We start from the raw sequence: 18,761 nt of genomic DNA, 5'->3' as shown, positions 1-18,761 counted from the left end.
TCAAGCACGTTGCCACACAGTTTGATTGCTAACTCATGGCTCAACATCGTCATCTAGCGTAGATTGTTTTACCAATTAACTTCATCACACACGAATATACACGGAAAGGGTTTGTGTGGCCCAAGAAGAATATTACACTACCTATAGTCTAGCAATCACACCAAATTTAAGACTGCGTTGCAAATGACCCTGTATTTAGAATTGAAAGGTAAACATGTTTTTTAACTAAGAAGTCTAATTTTTTTGCCCTAATTGTTAGCAAGCACGTTAAAGTAATTCACTCTATTTATGTAATTGGTTTTCGATGCGTAGGGTAACGAGTAACGGCGTTGTAAAACTGTCAACGAAATGATTCATTTTGCCCATTTACGAACCAAAAACACAATCGGAAATGACATTACATTAGCAGCGATAGACAGAGCACAACAACCCATTTGTAACATGGCCAAGGAAAAAATGCAAGTGCCTGTTCCGTTAGTGTTGACGTTGGAAATCTTGTTGTTGTTGGGCAGTTTGAAACTAAATACAGCCTCAAGTAAGTATCAAGTGATATTCTGTGTGCAGTTGCATAACAGTATAGGAGCATGACTATAGTTGGGATAATAGAGTAACTTTTTGATTACAATACGTGAGTTGTCGGTTTCCAGCTCCTCTCCTTATGCGATTATAGTGTTGTTTGAAAGCTGTAGTTTCACAGTAAAATGGATGGCTTGTTTTCTGATTAGGTTGTAACAGTTGTGGTTCTGAAACCAATTACAGTTGTTGTGTCGCTTTTTTTTCAATAAAGTTTGCATGTCATTTGACATTTCTTAAAGTTAGGCCTAAATATAAACTCAGTTTTTCGAAACGGTAGGGTCGTCATACAAATATGCGATCACGAGTTGTAATTAACATTTGTACATGGCAAAATTACAAATTTACAAAATGCATATTAACTGTATGTTAGAAGACATTGATTGTGATGAAGATTTTACCACCTTCACACCGGCCGGCATACAGTCTTTGTCGTGTCCTTCTGACTGTCCGATGGAACCTCACAGGCCGTGCATAGGTGGGCCGTACGTATCGGGGAAAATTTGCACCGAAGCAATTCACAACAATGTTATCAATAGTAAGCACTGATTCTTGTATGCAGTTGAGTATTTTCTTGCAATGTATGCGTATTTTCGAGTTGATTATACTTGCTCTAACTTTGGTCAAATTGTTAATCTTTGGGGCAATTTTTTTCATAGAATAAGTATATAGGGTAGTGCAAGAATAGTTGTGCAAACCCACTCAATAATTTAGCGCAACCCTAAACAACATCTGGTGAACAACGAACAGTACCACAGATTACCTTCTTTCTATTTTTGACAATAAAAAACTGTTTGTAGGTTCTGGAGGCGCGTTTATCATCTTCACAACTTATGATTACAGCTTTCAGAGAACGGTTTATCGTAGAAGTAGGAACACGTTTACTTCTACAACTTTGAAAATTTCGTTTTCGTTTACCAGTAAGTTTAATCAAATTTTGCGTTGCTATAAATTCACATACAGAATGAACAAACTTACAGTTAGTTCAGTAAGCCTATTAGTAGATGTTACTGAAATTATTTGAAATTAAACTTGCTTTTACAGCATACTTTCGTAATAACAAATTGCATAATTGCATTTAACAGCAAATACTTTATTTAACAGGACTTTTAAAGCAAAGATTCCAAGACCGCATAGAGTTGTCAGTGAAACATCTCACTTATAAATTTCATAATGTTTCTGAGAATAAAGAGGCTGGGCCATCATAATGTTGAAAACATTGACATGTTTTATTTATTTAAAATGGGTCAGTCTCTTTATTCTCAGAGTAATGATCAAAACCGTATATAGTGTCCATAACTGTGTAAGCTGCAGACAGATGGCCACTGTTTGTTCCTAAGAGGTCTCATTTGCTTATCATAGTGTCGATAATGTTTAATACTTTATTTAGTATCGTGTTCTACGAGTGGAGGAACTGGTCGTTCCATTACGGAAGTGGAGTGCCCAGCGGGTTGCCAAGGCACCGTCGTTGAATGCGGACCAAAAATGTACGTCCTGTCTACACCAGTTTGCGCTGCAGCCAGTTCTGAAATGAAACTTCTTCCAGGTATTTCAAGTCTTATGCCTTTCAACAGTGTTTCCCAACCGGTGGTACGCGTACCTCTAGTGGTAGGCCTACACGACGGCATTCCAGGTGGTACGCGAGCACATTTCCGCAAATTGCGGATATAGTTCGAATTTCGTGGGTGATCTCAAATATTTGTTACCTCATCCCTTAGGCTACTTTGTAACACTCAACCAGGTGGTACGCGTCGAAATTGTTTTACCTCCAAGTGGTACGCAACCACCAAAAGGTTGGGAATCACTGCCTTACAATAATCAGGTTTTAGGAAATAATTTTACCACTGAAAAAGGGATTTAACATGTAGTAACATTTTTGACGTAGGATTTATTTAGATTAAATTGCATTTTTTGGCACATTACATCGTTTTGCCGTTTAACCTTTACCGTTCGTGTGATTACCAAATAGCTGGTCACATAACACGGGCTATAAACATTTTTGCATAAATTTGGCTCTTATACATGAAAAATCTGTCTTGTTTTATATCCAACAACATTTAATCAAGCTTGTTTGCAAACAGGTTTTTAGACATCGCCTCTAAAAAATGTCACACAAATGTTTGGCACAACGAAAATCACACGCATCCCTGTTTTAAATTGTGCATTTCTTTCCTCTGATAAAGTCGCGGTAATGCAGTTAGAGGCCAATTTTTCCTGGTCTGCGATTAAGCCAACGCCAAAATTTACAATAAGTACGTTTTTTGACAAACACAGTTGTGTATTCCTAATATAATGTTTTGTTTTTTAGCGTCGTTGACCATTTACAAGTATTCACGTTACAAAACTGCACCTTTCTATCCGACAAACAGTTGCATTGGGAAGCCATGGTACACTTTTACAGGTGGGTTCACATTATATAGCGCTCTAAACGACTTTGAGTCGTGTAAAACCTAACGCATATACATGGCGCTCAAGTATCTTTCACAGTTTACACAATCTTGCAAATGTATTGCAGTCAGTCCTCGTTAATTCAAATCAAATCATTTTAGATCAAGCGAATCATTTCACAATAAACATGCAAAATATAATGCCAAGGGCATCAATAAAACCGGAAGGTTTTTAAACCGCCCATGTGCTCAGTGAGTGGCAATGGAAGGTGATGTTATAGGTTGGAAGGTGGTGTTATAGGTTGGAAGGTGGTGTTATAGGTTGCAACAGATTGTATATTTAAAGGTGGTTCGCCACGCGTCGTTAATCCAGACTACTATAGGCCAAATTTCTGCAACTTACTTCAGGGTGTCCTCTTTCGTCGTATGCCTTCCCGCGCGACAATCAAGGCACGGACTACGTGAGGTATCAAGAAACCGTGGACAATTTTAACGCAACCACCATGTGCGCTTGGATCAACAAAACAAAGCCGTTTTCGAACGCCACAATTTTCAGCTACTTTACACCAAGCGGTGACTTGGGAATGGAGATCATTGTCAAACACTCGCTGGACTCACAAACGTTGGAAATCAAAGTTAATGGCTCAACTACGGAAATACAAGATTTTCAATTGCAAGATGGAGTGGAGGTATAATATTCAGTTTTAAATATAGCACGTACGCTATCATAGACGAATCTTCTTTCGTGCACGTCCCTGGCCATTTTTTCCACACCAGGATTCGAATCTTGGTTATCCAGAACGCAACAATCCCGATTTTCTGCTTGGTATTCCAGTTGAGCGCCTTTTCCGAATAGTTTATTACTTTGTTAATAACAAGAGCGGTCTAAAAAAAGATCGCCGTCGAATTAAAACATGAAATAAGGACAACTGAAAAAAATATGTGGTTAAATTTCTACGGGGTTCATTTCTTTAAAAAAGCTCGGTTATATTTTTAAGACTTTTTCCAAATCATGGACAAATCTTAGAATTAAGAGACAGTTATCGAGGTCTAAGCACGGTAGGGTTCCATTAGTAACCTTCAGGGGTACCGCGAAATACCTACTTTGGTCATTTTTCACCATATACGATTTACCGGTACTTATGGTACAAATTTATGGTGTGGTATGAAAGCCCGAATGATTGCAGCAATCGTGGTGGTGGTTACGCCTGAATGCCACGGAATCTTTATTTTTTCGTAAGCCAAAAAACCTCGGAACAAACCAATACAGTTTACCCTGCAAACTTCATTTGTAAATACAGCATTGGAAATGTTTTTCGCCATATAGAATACTAAAAAAACTGAGCAATGCAAGCGGTGCTGTACCTAAACTATGCTTATCCTGGACTACAGTACATGGAACAAAACGTGCAACCACAAATTCGCAATATTGTACAAAAACAGTATTTTCCTGTAGACTCACCTCTGCGTGGTGTTCGATGCACCGACCAACGCTAGCAGCTACTACATTGACGGCGAATTCAAAGCAAGCAGACCTCACTTCGGCAATGCTGTTCCCGGGGGTGGAACCCTGTTACTTGGCCAAGGGCCAGGTTTGCTTAATACTAATCAACCAGACCCGGAATGGGCTTTCAAGTAGGTGAAAAGGCAACAGATAGAAATAATCATTAGGTTTACAGGCTTGGCAGTCCAGACATTGCAGCCTATAGGCTCGATACGATGCCAGTCATGCCATTGCATGAAACATTACTGGGTAGAAATAAGGTAGAAATATGCCTGGCAGCAAAAATAGCACCAAATTCTTATATATTTATTGCGTTTTCAACGCCAAATCTAACGTTGCAAAAACAGGCATATGGCAAATCATGAACGTTTAATGTGTTACGTAAACAAAAATGTTGCAAAAAACGTTTTCTGGGAGGCTGCCCTCTGATTTTGCGTCATTTTCAGGGGAACTATCCGAAACTTTGTGATGTGGCCGCGAGTTCTTGGACCAACACAAATACGGATGGTGTTTCGCGACTGTTATTGCGAGCATGACTACATGGTTATCCCGGTTTCCGATCTGGTTCAATTGCACGGAGCGGTCGTGAATGAAACAAGAAGTTGCACCAAAGGAGTTTAACCACTCACTGATCTATGTATTTTTGGACAATAGGTTGTCGTAAAATTACAATAAAGTTTAACATTGGGGAATAGAAGAAGTCAACCAAAATGTATGCAACGAATGTTTAGTTATTCATTTCACCACGTGTAAAGTTGTTTTTTAAAAATAAAACGTTTTCGTATGCATCACAAATCATAAAAAAATAAAAATGCTCCATTACATGCAGGAGCTTCAGACTTTGAAACAGTAAAACAGTCCAAATTCTTGCTTGAAAAATTTATTTTTTTCTCATTTATTTATGTTTTTTCGAAACCAACAATGAAAATTACAAACCCATATTATCTCTCAAAGACAAATATTAATTTTTTTTTATTAAAATAAGAAATTCATTACTACTAACATAAAAGGTTCTGTATCAATGTTTTAAATTAGTCTGCAATTTGTTTTTTGCTGCCTTTCTCTATTAGCGCTCTGCACTGAATCACTCTGTCAAACTGTGTGCGCAATTGAAGGTTCGACGCATGGGATATAGAGCAACGCAGGGTCGATTTTTGTAAAATTGTCCAAGAAATGATTCATTTTGCCCACATGCGTAATCAAAAACGCAAGGGGAAAAGATCATGACATTATTATCGACGGCCAGTGTACATGTGTTCATTGTTACTCTGCTGATTATTTTGGCAATTTTGATCGTTCTGCAACATTGCAGCCGTAAATAAGTGACTGGTGACGTTTCAAACTATAAATACTGTAAAAAAAGAGTTACCATGTAAGTGATGAGCAATTTGTACTCTCATTGTATGCTTTCTGCCGTGACAATCCGCACAAGAATTACGTACCCTATAGAGCAGTATTTTTCAACCTTTTTGAGCCACGGAACACTATTTTTATCAAAAAAATCTTGCGGAACACCAAATTGTTGGAAGTACTGCGGCATTGTACTTATCCAGCAACAGGCTCGGTGACTTTCCGTATACGATGCCACCAACTCCAAGCCACGTAGCAACAAGAAAACCTGCAATCTCACCAGCTATCGCGCCCTACGAAGTGAATAGTTTTGTTTACACATATAAATAGATACAATAAGTTGTATGTTACAAGAAATTTAAAAGCTTTGTAACAGAGGCATTGTATAGTCTGACTTTCTCCCGACAAGTCGGTGTGGGATGTAAGAAATGAAGCTCCCGGTGAGGTTTGAACTCACGACCCTGGGCTTTGCCGGGTGTATGGTGCTCATAATACTTTGTTTTTTATAACAAGGCAACGAGTCTATCATTGAGGTGATTAGTAACACATACAGAAATTTAATGTCGCCGATGGCAATATAATGTTTAACCGTTGGCCGGGTTTACTCATATTAAGATATTAAGAGCTCAGTCTTTGAAAACAAACAGTTTTGCCTTTGTGTTGCACCAGGGTAAGAACATGGCAAGAGTGTACACTCCAATCGATGCTCCTATGAAGCCTCCTTTTATTGAAACTATCAGGTTCATCACGGTCCCATCCAGCAGTAGTAAAATATACACAACGCCGGTGACCAAGAGACCGAGAACAAACGCTGCAAAAATACCGCAACTTTTATCTTTGCAATACATTTTGCGAAAGGGTGACAGTGCTGCAAACCTGCAAGTTTACTGAACGTATTTTGGAAAGAAGTGCTGAGATTCGGATGGAAGGCGAGCAAAAAGTCCTCAAGCAACTGCGCACTCATTGAATTGAGGCCAGATGAAACTGTGCTAAAGGAAAAACTAGTTGCTGACTCTCTTGTATGTCAACAAGGGTATATCACAGTATACAGAATCATGCATCATTGACGATAATATTTTGTACATTTCAACACGTTTGAATACAATATCAATCCTACCTCAAGGAGCCACTGAATGCAGCAGCAACGAAAAGGCCAGCCATGCCTGGCAGGTTGCGAAACACTTTCAACACGAGATATGGATACATCTGATCGTTCTTGATTACTTCTCCAGATACCAAGGGATCGCAACCTTCGAAGTAGGCGTACGCCACAGCACCACTCGTATAAGCAATGCCGCCAAGAACGGTTTTTATGATTAACGAGGTAAAGGCGGCCCTTGGTAAACATCGTTCGTAAGTGTATTTAATTTGCAAGGAAACACGTTACCCCAAGGATAGGCCTTACTTTTGAGCATCGGGGACAGTCTTGCACGACAAGTATCTTTGCATCACGGTTTGCTTGGAACAGATGGAGAGGGTTTCAAACACACTTGATCCTATGAAAACCGTCCAAAACGTACTGCGTATCGTCGGGTTCGGATTAAATCTATAAAAAGTACATCGAAAGTTGGTATTCTTGGAATCTCCTGTTTGATTTATGGCCAACAAAGTAATTAGTAACATATTTTCTTAAAAATTTGTGGAAATATATATATTTCGCCTGTACTTGCAGGCGTCATCAGTATCACTTATTCAAATACAATCTACTTGATGCCCACAAGTTCAGGCGAAATATATGTAATAAAAGTACACCAGATTGGCACCTAATCGTGATGTAAATCAAGGAAAAAATGGTGTGAGGATGACCAGGAATTTTTTATTTGAAGTTCAGTGTCACAAAATAGATACTGTATATGATATGCGGTTAAATAAATAATTAAGATCCATATATTTCTATATGCAATAAACCCAGTCTATAATGAATATGAGAACTTCTGTCAGCAGTTCGTCAGGATATTTATTCCTGCTTCGGACTAAGAAGAAATTGAACCTACTCGAAGAAGTTCAGTCTTCCACCTCTGTCCAGCGAAGACCAAACGTTTCCAAATCCTCCGATTTCAATTGTTGCCATTACGAAAGCTGCGGCCGACCCAAGAAACATAAACACAAACTGAATCACGTCTGTCCATACCACGGCTTTTATTCCTCCCTGAAATGCGAAAACTTAGATCAGTGTTTCCCAACCGGTGGTACGCGACGGCAATCTGGGTGGTACGCGAGCACCTTTCCGTATTTTGCGGAAATAGTTCGAATTGAAAAAAACGTAAGTGATCCCAAAATGTTCGTTACACCATCCCCTAGGTTACTTTGTAACACTCAACTAGGTGGTACGCGTCGAAATTGTTTGCCTCCAAATGGTACGCAACCACAAAAAGGTTGGGAATCACTGACTTAGATGATTGTACTGTGAATGTAACGTATACAGGGTGGTATGGAGGAAACACAGCGACCATCGTTTAGGTAACAGTAAATTTAACCCTAATGCGTGAAAGAACAATGTTATTGCAAAGCTGCAGACAGGGTGTGTACACGCACTGTTTTGACCTGTAAGGTCTCGTCAGTGCAGCTGTTGTGTGGCACTGTGCTAGCTTTCACACTAGCAGGCACACTAGTCTCCACTTTGTGGTACCTTTCGGTCAACGTCGATCTGCAGGGTACCCTATACTAGGGTATACACACAACAGCTGCACTGATGAGACCTTACAGGTCGAAACAGTGCGTGTACACACCCTGTCTGCAGCTTTGCAATATTATGGCTTTTTTTGAACAGTGTTATGTTGTGGAAATACAATAAAACATTTTGAAACTCTGTAAAAAACTTAAAATCATGTGTTGTTGTTACATTACTTGTACTGCAATTATCAGTAGATTGACTTACCACTGTGGTGTAAGCTGTGCAGACGGCACTCGTTAAGATAATGCTCCAGTAAAGATTGATTGGTGTCATTGCGTTGAACGCTAGCACGGGCACAAGAATAGCGAAGCACATATAGAGGAACTGAAAAAATAAACCATATTTTAAGGTGGTCTTATGGAACTTTAACATCCCACAACCTACCGATGACATTAGTTCTATGGCAGACATCATCTTCCTGAATGGCGAATTGAATCGCATTTCCAAGTACTGCAAACAATGCAACTGTGCATATGGCCAAACCCCTCATGTTCAACACATGTTTTTGATATCATACCTCGAAAACAGTCTTTACTTGTAGTCGATGAAAGAGCGGAATGTAATACATCATTGCTGCAAGGGTGCCGGGAACGTACCCGAAAATGTACCATACTGTGACAGTTCCATACAAGTATGTCTCAGTAGGGCCGCCGATTATAGTCACCGCTGACAGGTAAGAAACTGCCAACGAGACACCGACCGCAACCTGAATGGGAAAATGGCATGGTTCGATACAAGTGATTGTAGTTGATAGAAGTTTTCTTACCGGCGACATTTGCTTTCCTCCGAAGAAATAATTCACTGTGTTCCTTTTTCGATCTTTTACTGCGAAGAATATTCCCTGGAAGGCACACACGAGAAGAGATGCTAAGAAACGCAAGTGCTCGTAAATGTGAAAAATGTGATTTTGAATTGCGCAAATGCTGTTTGAAGATAAGCTAATGGTTGAGAAATGTTTGCGGCAAACGTAGAAACCACAACGTATTGTTAATTTGGTCAAACACCCTGTATTTGGGAGTTGTGCATCATTTGTGGTACTCCCCAGGTAAATGCCTTTAAATCCATAGAAATGGTATCATGACGTCAGATTACCCTGTGTATCAGCAAAAAACAAGAAATGCTTGCTCTTGGCGCATGGAGTGAAATATATTGGTCTTGTACAGGGGTTACAAACGGTGGATTTGGTATTTATAAATTCACAATTAAATACAGTTTCAACTCATCTGGTTTAAATAAAATGACTGCAGGCACTAAAGGATTAAATGTAAATTGTGACTTGATTCCTTTTCAGATTGCTCCACGGGCGAAGGATAATAAAATTTTCTTAAACTGTGTGCATTTGTTAAGCCTTCACTGGCTTTGGGGCATTGATAAAAATACTTAAAAATTGGCAAAGGCGCAAGCACAGAGAGCGATAATTTCGTTCGAAATCTCGCCAAGTTAAGACCAGCTAGGAATTCAAACCATGTTTATCAGTCAAAGACAATGAAACCATGTTTATAACCGAAGCAAATATGCGACTCACCGCCAAAGACAATGAAATCCACGATACCGAAATGCTGCTGCCCGACGTTTCCCATCATAATCCAACACACAAACACTTGACAACACTTCTAGATACTATATGCGTCTACAATGAAATTGCTGGGTGCATTAGCATGGCCGCCAAATACCTTACTTCTACGTAAGTCCCGAGGCTAAATTTAATCTGCAATATATTTGTAACATGAGCAGCATTTGTAATTCCTAGGAAACCAACCCAAGTTGTCAGTGTAAGATCTATGCTGATTGTAAACATTTTTATATGAGCGGTATGTGATTGTTTGCCGAAACACTTACTAGATGTCGACCCTTTCCTTTCTTTTTATCACGCTATTTTAATTCTAATTTAAAACGACGTTGTCCATTTGATCTCGTAATCGTCTTCTAGTTGTAATGACAACCAAATGACAGTAGTTATGCTCTGCTGGTTTCTTTACCTTAAAATTCTTTGCCTCGAACTGTGGTCGCAAAAATAAATACAAACCTAATTGCTGCAAATCAACATACATAGAATGCGCAATGCGATGGCTGCTAATAAACATCGGTCACACAGTAAGGCCCGCTTTTTTGTTAACCTGACGAGGACAACCACCAACAGACGGGGCTGGAGTGAATATAAACGAAACACGACAGTTAAAAAGTCTAGGAAATTGGTGATAATACTATAGCGACGATACTACATTTAGTGGTGTTGCTGCAGTTCCGCAATGCCTGAACACGAGCCGCCACTGAATAATATTAACATTTCCTTCGCAGCGTGCAACACTGGAAATGTGCTCATTAAGAAATTTCCTGAACATTTGGCTGACTCTACGTTTACTCATATGGAAAATGCGCGGTGCAAGAGTCTGAGCGTCCGTTCACGAAGAAAATTTTTTGATGACGTTGCAATTCTAATTGTCGGTCGTAGAGTTCGTCTGCGAACCTTATTTGAAAATTTATTGAGCTTGAATTTAAAAGCAACTGCTTCTTTGGGATGAAAATTCAACAATCCCTTTGACAATCATCCGTTATTGAATTATTTTTGCAAAATACAACGCCAATTGTGCAAAACGCAACGGGTAACTCGGGGCCTGCTCGGCTGGACGCACCACCATGGTCTTTTTGTACACATATATAGCGGTAATTCTGAAATCCTTGTCCCGAAAGACTACCTCGATTCAGACAGGGAAGAAAAGCTGAAAAAGGTTAATTAAACAAAATTTGCTCTCCAACACCTTGCAGCGTGAAATGCTTTTATTTGTTTTAACAAGGTGCGAAAAGTTTTTAATTTTGCCGATCAACCCACGTACAAACCTAACATTCATGTGCGGGAATACCTGGGTTTAAAACAGGAAAAAATATCAAATGTAACATTTTCGTGAATATTCACTGCAAACAAATTAAATAGCAAAGAAACAATTGTCTGGCATTTAATCGAAGTCGGCACGAACACTAAACGAAAGGTATGACAAGTAAAAATTTAAAATCCCATAGCCAATACTTAAATTTTATTGAACAAAACGCTGGTTCACAGGTAAAGAACGACCCAGCAAAGACGACGAGCAATTAAACGTACATACATTCATTATAGAGGCGGGTCTTACACAAACAGGGGAGAGTTTTTGGGTCCCATAAGTAATAAACAACATAAAAAATTTTTGGGCATTTTTTTTCGTTATTTAATAGACATAAGAGAAGCGCTCTCCTTGGCAATTTGAATATCTCTAGTTTTTAGCTTCAAAACAACTATGGAATCGTCTTCAATTGTCTGAGATTCTTCTTGACAAACTCGTTCCGGCATCTGACTCTTTGCCACATACGGGACACCAAAGCGAAAGAAATCTCGAACACTTTTAGGCAGTCTTTGATTGTCAATAATCGGACAAAACAAACGCGGATCGCACTCCTCCGGTCGGTCGGCCCCTTCAAAAGTTTTTTTCAATGCTTAATCTATTTTTCATTTCAACAAAAACATGCCGTAATCTGCAATATGAATTACGGCATAGCGGTAGCGCCTGCAGTATAAAACGTAACTATGTGTATCTTTAACCTACTTGTTGCAAACGACACCAGCAATCCGATTACAACAGTAACACAGAGTCCAACACCAGAGAGATACCAAAACGAGACTGCACGAAGTGGATTGTGTTCATCATTGGATTGGGAACTAATGCATAGCGAGATCAAAGATTTGTTACTTTTTAAATCTAAACCTCATTTAAATTCACACGGGTAACCTGTGCGTGGTTGTCGTTTCCACGAAGCTAATTTCCACAGACGAAACATTTGCCACTGCGCACACGGTTGTGGTTGCATTGCAGCACTGCGTTGACACAGGCAGTTGGCGTTGACTTTCAGGTGACCTTCCAGACACGATGCCGTCGACTCCTAACCAAGTTGCCACCACAAATCCGGCTATTTGACCAGCAACTGCTCCCTGAGTATTAAACATATAGATTTCTGAATGCGGTTATAATTGTGTATGCGTCATGATCAAATACAGTTTTACATTAAACAAGTACATTTACAGTTTTAAATAACTATTCATGATGCAATAAACCTTTAGAACAGTTCTTCGAAATTACAAGCAAGAATGGTCATTTAAGTACCTTAGTGTTGCACCAGGGCAAAAACATGCCCAATGTGTAAACCCCAAGCACAGCACCGATGAAACCACTTTTTACTGACATGAGCATGGATATGACAGTTCCCTCCAGAAATAGGAAGAGATATGTGATTGCCGTAATAACCACTCCAAGACCAAACGCTATAAGGCACCAATACAAGGTTTATACATTATGTTTTAGGCTGTTATACTATGATACAGTATAGTTTATGCCGATTCTCAATTCGGAATTTTTTTATCAAACTTTGAAACAGCATTTGGCAAATAGTTTTGTTTTGGCAAATTTATCTTATTTTGTATACCAGCCAATTTGCTGAAGACGTTTTTAAACGAAGAACTCAGGTTGGGTCGAAAAGGAATTAGAAAGTCTTCCAACAATTGGGCACTCATTGAATTAAGACCAGACGATACGGTGCTAAAACAGAAGAAGAAATGCATTTTAAATGACGCAAAACCACACCAATATGAAATAGAAATAATTCATTACAATGAAAAAACAATAAACAACACCGGATCGGTGAACCAAGCCACCCTGGTAGGCTGTCGATCGATACCGTATCTGTAGTAGCTGAGTAAAACTTTTAAATCAATCTTTCAGACAGCTCTTTTAACGATGTTTTTATTTTTGTCAGAAAAATATATTTCGCCCTGAAAAGGGCATCATCAGTTTCTGCAAAGTGTACAAAACAGCGTAAAATAACGAAGTAGAAGTCTGCCACATAAAGGAAAGTACCTTGATAAAAAATTAAAAAAAATAAAAAAAATTAAAATTAAAAATTAGATAATGCAAATAAAAACCTGGATATGTAAGAAAAGAACTAGTAACTGACTGCCAGTATAATTCCAACAAAAAATATGTCGCCCAAAACCTGACAAAACTCGCGAGCAAGTCCAACATCTGAATGTACACGTCACACGATATACGACGCCAAAAAATGCAACGAACCGTAAAGAGGAAAAAACACTACAAAGAAGGGAACACGAGGTTCGAACTTTTGAGCCTTTAGGCGGACAATGATTGTTGGCAGTGCCACACAATCGTGACGACATAAAACGCTACAGCAAAACACGAAGAGCAATTGAAAACAAACAAGGCACATTGCAAATATACTATTTGCATACAGGTGTGATCATACTCTGCACGTTGATCTGTGCCCGTGTCCTATGCAACCGCATATCCTCATATATATCCAAATTCTCTGCAGACGGTTTGTGCACGAATGTCACACTGTAACAGCGTGATTATCACGTCCGCCTAAAGGCTCAAAAGTTCGAACCTCGTGTTCCCTTCTTTGTAGTGTTTTTTCCTCTTTACGGTTCGTTGCATTTTTTGGCGTCGTATATCGTGTGACGTGTACATTCAGATGTTGGACTTGCTCGCGAGTTTTGTCAGGTTTTGGGCGACATATTTTTTGTTGGAATTATACTGGCAGTCAGTTACTAGTTCTTTTCTTACATATCCAGGTTTTTATTTGCATTATCTAATTTTTAATTTTAATTTTTTTTATTTTTTTTAATTTTTTATCAAGGTACTTTCCTTTATGTGGCAGACTTCTACTTCGTTATTTTACGCTGTTTTGTACACTTTGCAGAAACTGATGATGCCCTTTTCAGGGCGAAATATATTTTTCTGACAAAAATAAAAACATCGTTAAAAGAGCTGTCTGAAAGATTGATTTAAAAGTTTTACTCAGCTACTAATTCATTACAATTTACTCTAAATCGATTTCACGGAAATTAACGGACTGAAAATAGTTAACATAGGTATGAAAAAAAGTTAATTTCTCATGGAAGATGGAAGAACGCATGAATCAGTCTGTGGTGCTCCGTGTCGACCAATGGAATCTGTTGTTTACGTTTTAGTATTATCCGGAAAAACACATATTCAGAGATGGCATACGATCAGCAACGGTATGATATGTATATTTCTTTTCATATATTTCTCATGGATCGCAAAACAAAAGACTATTCTGATGCTGATCGTCTGCCACCATGTTATTTTTTCTGGATTGACATAGAAACGTTTTAATTTGGCAACCACTGTTGTATTACAACATCACATTGGGAGCCGCTCGGTTATGATTCGTTGTCAGTAGGTTACGTTATTGCAAACATTCCATACGTTTACACTAACCTTAAAGTTCCACTGAAGGCGGCGGCCACGAAAAGACCAGCCATTCCCGGCAGGTTGCGGAACACTTTCAACACGAGATATGGATACACCTGATCTTTCTTGGTTACTTCTCCAGAAGCCAATGGGTCGCAACCTTCGAAGTAGGCATACGCCACAGCTCCACTCGCATAACAAATGGCCGAAATAATGAACTTCGGAATAAAAGTGCTGAAAGCGGCTCTGATGGAACAAAAGCTGCTTTTACATTTCGTTCGTGCATCATCGATGCAAAACGAAAATATGAACAAACACCAAAGATCATCTTTTTGTCATAATGTTACGGAAAGTTCGTTGTTTTCATGTAATGGCAAACTACCTTATATGTTGAAAAAACTGAAAGTAAGCATCACATACTGTACTTGATAAAAAAAAACTCGGAGTGTAAAAATGTCACCAAATTAACAACACAAACCACCTTTGCGCCCCCGCAACAGTTCTACAGGACAAATATCTTTGACACACCGACTGGCTCGCACACATTGTCACGCACTCCCCTATTCCTCCACCAACCAGCAGCGTCCAAGCGGTGCTTCGGAGAGTCGGGTCTGGATTAAAACTAACCAACAACAAAAACAATTAGACTCATGCTTGACATCAGTGGTTCTCAATGCAGTACACAGCTAGCACTGATTATAAACTCAGTTCTGTTTAAAACGTCTGCTTGATATGTTCAGTGTCTTACCTTTTTGCCCTGGGTACAAGTACATGTAGGAAATCTTACAAGTTATAGATTAAACTTACTCGAAAAAGTTCAACCTTCCCCCTCTGTCCAGGGCGCTCCAAATGTTTCCCATTCCTCCAAGTTCGATGATTGTCATTACCAGGGCCAACGTGGAACCAATGAAAATAAACCCGAACTGGACAACATCCGTCCACACAACAGCTTTGATTCCACCCTGACCAAAAGTAGGATTTGGTTTAAATTTGCGAACAAGATACAAAAATAATAAATATATTCAGTTCGAACACTATTTGCGGGTATACTCATAATTCTGAGAATAAAGAGCGAGCTTTATCTATGACTTGTGACGTTAGTCAGGTCAGCTCCATATAATCCTGGAGATAGACCAACCGCATCATTTTCAACTAATGATGGCATAAGTTTTTGCCGAAAGGTTTTAAATAAATAAAACATGTCAACGTCTTCAACAGTATTGGCCAATATTCTTATTCTCATATTCAGATAGTTTCACAAACGCGTAATGTAGGGAAGCAACACAATCACCCAAGAAACACCAGTGAAGCTACGTTAACAGCGTGCAAAGTAGTAAAAATTTCAATAAATAAACGATCCACCTATACTACGCGTTGTATGATATCAACAAATAGCGCCGTTCTTATTTGTGTCATTTATCGCTCGCACAAGGTCCGTGGAAGAGGGCAAGTTTGTTTGCTTTGAATCTGAAGCCGCAAAGGCTTGCTCTCCCATCTTATCTCCAGAAAAGTTATCACACCGAAAACTTTAGTTTCCTTTCGTGGGAAATGCACTTGTGGACTAATATTAAAATTACGCAATAAAATAATGATTATTCTTTTTAAACTCGATACGAAAGCTGGGATCGACAAGTAAGGACCTGCGCAGTGGGCGATACTGCCAATCATGCCATTGCATGAAATATTACTGCGTTGCATATTTCTAATTGTATTTAGTGCAAAGAGACACAGTTTTTGTACCAATCTAGTGAGTAGTTTATATCCAACGCAATTCAAAATATTGTATTGCGTTGTACACTTAATGAAAAACTTGACTTGCCACTGTAGTGTAAGCTGTGCAAACGGCACTGGTCAAAATTATGCCCCAATGAAGACTGATCGGAGTCACGGCGTTTATCGCGAGAGCTGGTACCAGTAGGGCGAAACACATGTAGATCATCTGCAGAAACATGCGTTTAATACTGAACGATTTCAGGAAAAATGGGTTGGTGGAAACAAACCGTCGACACCAGCTCAAATGCGGAAGCCAGTTTCCTGAAAGACGAACTGAATCGCATTTCCAAATACTGCAAATAACAGAATGAATGCCGTTGGCTGATATATTCGTATTCATGTGGTAAAACATACTTCATAAATTGTTTTCACTTGTAGCCTGTGCAACATTGGAATGTAATACATCACCGCAACGACCGTCCCCGGAATGTAAGCAAACGGATACCACAGGGCAACCGTCCCATACAAATAAGTCTCTGTTGGCGAACCGATTATTGTGAGTGCCGATACATAAGTGACAGCTAGGGACACGCCAACTGCTATCTGTAATTTAACCGATATAAGGGTTCGTGATTAAATATATTGAACATGGGTTATATGCTATATGTACCGGTGGCATTTTCTTTCCTCCAAAATAGTAGTTCACGGTATTTGACTTGTGTCGATCCTTCACAGCAAAATATACTCCCACCAAAGCTGACGCAAGCAAACTCCCTGCGTTTGTGAAAAGGTTACGATATACATATGATAGCACTAACACAGGAAATCTGGGCTACTGGAAATAGTACACTCGGGGAAAATTGTACTCAAAATGACATTTTTATAGTGATTTTAAAATGGAAAATATAAAATCCTTTGCAGGGCAATTTTCCCCGAGTGCACTATTTCCAGTAGCCCAGATTTCTTATGGCGTATGGACAAGTGTATACACTGGCTGTGTAAATGCAAGTTTAAACGGTAGCACGTTTCTAATTCAGTACGCACGGCCCGTTGGCGTTGTTTTCTCTCTCGGACCATGGTTAGGTTGTGCTTGCGCGGCGCCAGACATTATGTTTTCCATACTTCAACTCATAAGTTTACTGCTGTGTCGGCACTTAGTAAGAATAAAATTGTACACACATAAATTGGACGACTTAGATCATTTAATACAGAAGAAAGTCGGAAGAGATTTTCAGCATAAATGGTGTATTTGCCTTTAAATCAATAGGAAATAAACTCTAAATTAAAGGATCACGGTTAAATTCTACGCCTCACAGTTATTTACCATTTGGCGAAATTAAAGCGCCACCTACGGTGCCTGTCGTTGCAGTCGTTTTTGCAACACAGCACCTATACCTGCAATATTATTATACAACTGCGACGTCTTTATTTATGTATACTCACCCACAAACACAACAAAGTCGGCAGTTCCAAAATACTGTTGGGTGCGCTGGTTGTCCATCCTGTCGCCGAGTAACAATTCAATTTCTATGGGGTTATTAGAATTGTATTTCCAACTGCTGCAATTAACGCGCAGTTGATTAAATTGCACCAACCTTTTCTGCGTTATACTTGATGTTCAGACAAAAAATGTGACTGTTCTTGCATTATCTAAAAAATTAGATAAAAATCGGATGATTTGTGCCCCAAATTAACGATTGTAACCTGCAGTACCATTTCATGATTACAAACAGCACGCATCTCTCACACGGGTTCAATTGGCTACTCTTTCCATATGCAAATGAATGAGCGGATCGTACGAAAAAAATAAAAATGGGCGCCTTGTACTACGAAAAGCAGCACTCCTACTATGCTTGAGCTAAACAAAACAGAAGCGCAAACAAGTAAAATGTAAGATATAGAAACAATGCTAACATCTTATTTTTGAAAATAAAATGCATGATTGTCGTCATTTTCACTACAGTCCTACACCTTTTCACAGTTGATTTACGATTTGTTCCGATTTTTCCCCACTTTTCTATGTTTGGAAAAACCAACAGATACACAATTTAGGCTTGCGCTGTTTGTGGGAGCAAAAATACGGATCAAATTTCGCATTACATTCCGGAAGTCCGAATGCTTCCGTTCTCTCTTTTAGCAACGCAAAATAAACCATGCGTTCCATTTTTTTAAAAATAGCAAATTGCATTGTTTGTCTATGCGGTGAATGGGCTGCATCCAAAGGACAACTCAAAAATATATATACTGACCGCAACCTCAATAATCAAGCAAATAAAACCCTACGAACAAAAGTCCATATCGCG

At 39.1% G+C, this 18,761-nt stretch overlaps 2 protein-coding genes across 2 annotated transcripts; both read right to left on the bottom strand.

Moving 5' to 3' along the window:
- Positions 1–5,957: 5,957 nt before the first annotated feature.
- On the bottom strand, positions 5,958–10,068 carry LOC145901598 (sodium-coupled monocarboxylate transporter 2-like). The gene is made up of 11 exons (XM_082989375.1): positions 10,014–10,068; positions 9,255–9,355; positions 9,006–9,194; positions 8,873–8,938; positions 8,693–8,812; positions 7,809–7,963; positions 7,220–7,360; positions 6,932–7,150; positions 6,691–6,803; positions 6,468–6,625; positions 5,958–6,107 (listed from the first exon to the last, which is right to left on the bottom strand). Exons 1-11 carry the CDS (start codon positions 10,066–10,068, stop codon positions 5,958–5,960), a joined length of 1,467 nt encoding a protein of 488 aa, XP_082845501.1.
- Positions 10,069–11,213: 1,145 nt separating this feature from the next.
- On the bottom strand, positions 11,214–18,033 carry LOC145906003 (sodium-coupled monocarboxylate transporter 1-like). Its single transcript, XM_082993379.1, has 13 exons — positions 17,902–18,033; positions 17,129–17,232; positions 16,873–17,061; positions 16,746–16,811; positions 16,565–16,684; positions 15,553–15,707; positions 15,227–15,367; positions 14,773–14,991; positions 12,941–13,053; positions 12,622–12,779; positions 12,250–12,449; positions 12,067–12,179; positions 11,214–11,935 (listed from the first exon to the last, which is right to left on the bottom strand). Exons 1-13 carry the CDS (start codon positions 17,957–17,959, stop codon positions 11,688–11,690), a joined length of 1,884 nt encoding a protein of 627 aa, XP_082849505.1. The 5' UTR covers positions 17,960–18,033; the 3' UTR covers positions 11,214–11,687.
- Between the last annotated feature and the right edge of the window lie 728 nt (positions 18,034–18,761).

Source organism: Ascidia mentula, chromosome 1 (assembly GCF_947561715.1).
Source record: "Ascidia mentula chromosome 1, kaAscMent1.1, whole genome shotgun sequence".
Classification (NCBI taxonomy): domain Eukaryota; kingdom Metazoa; phylum Chordata; class Ascidiacea; order Phlebobranchia; family Ascidiidae; genus Ascidia; species Ascidia mentula.
This window is presented reverse-complemented; position numbering and strand designations above follow the sequence as displayed.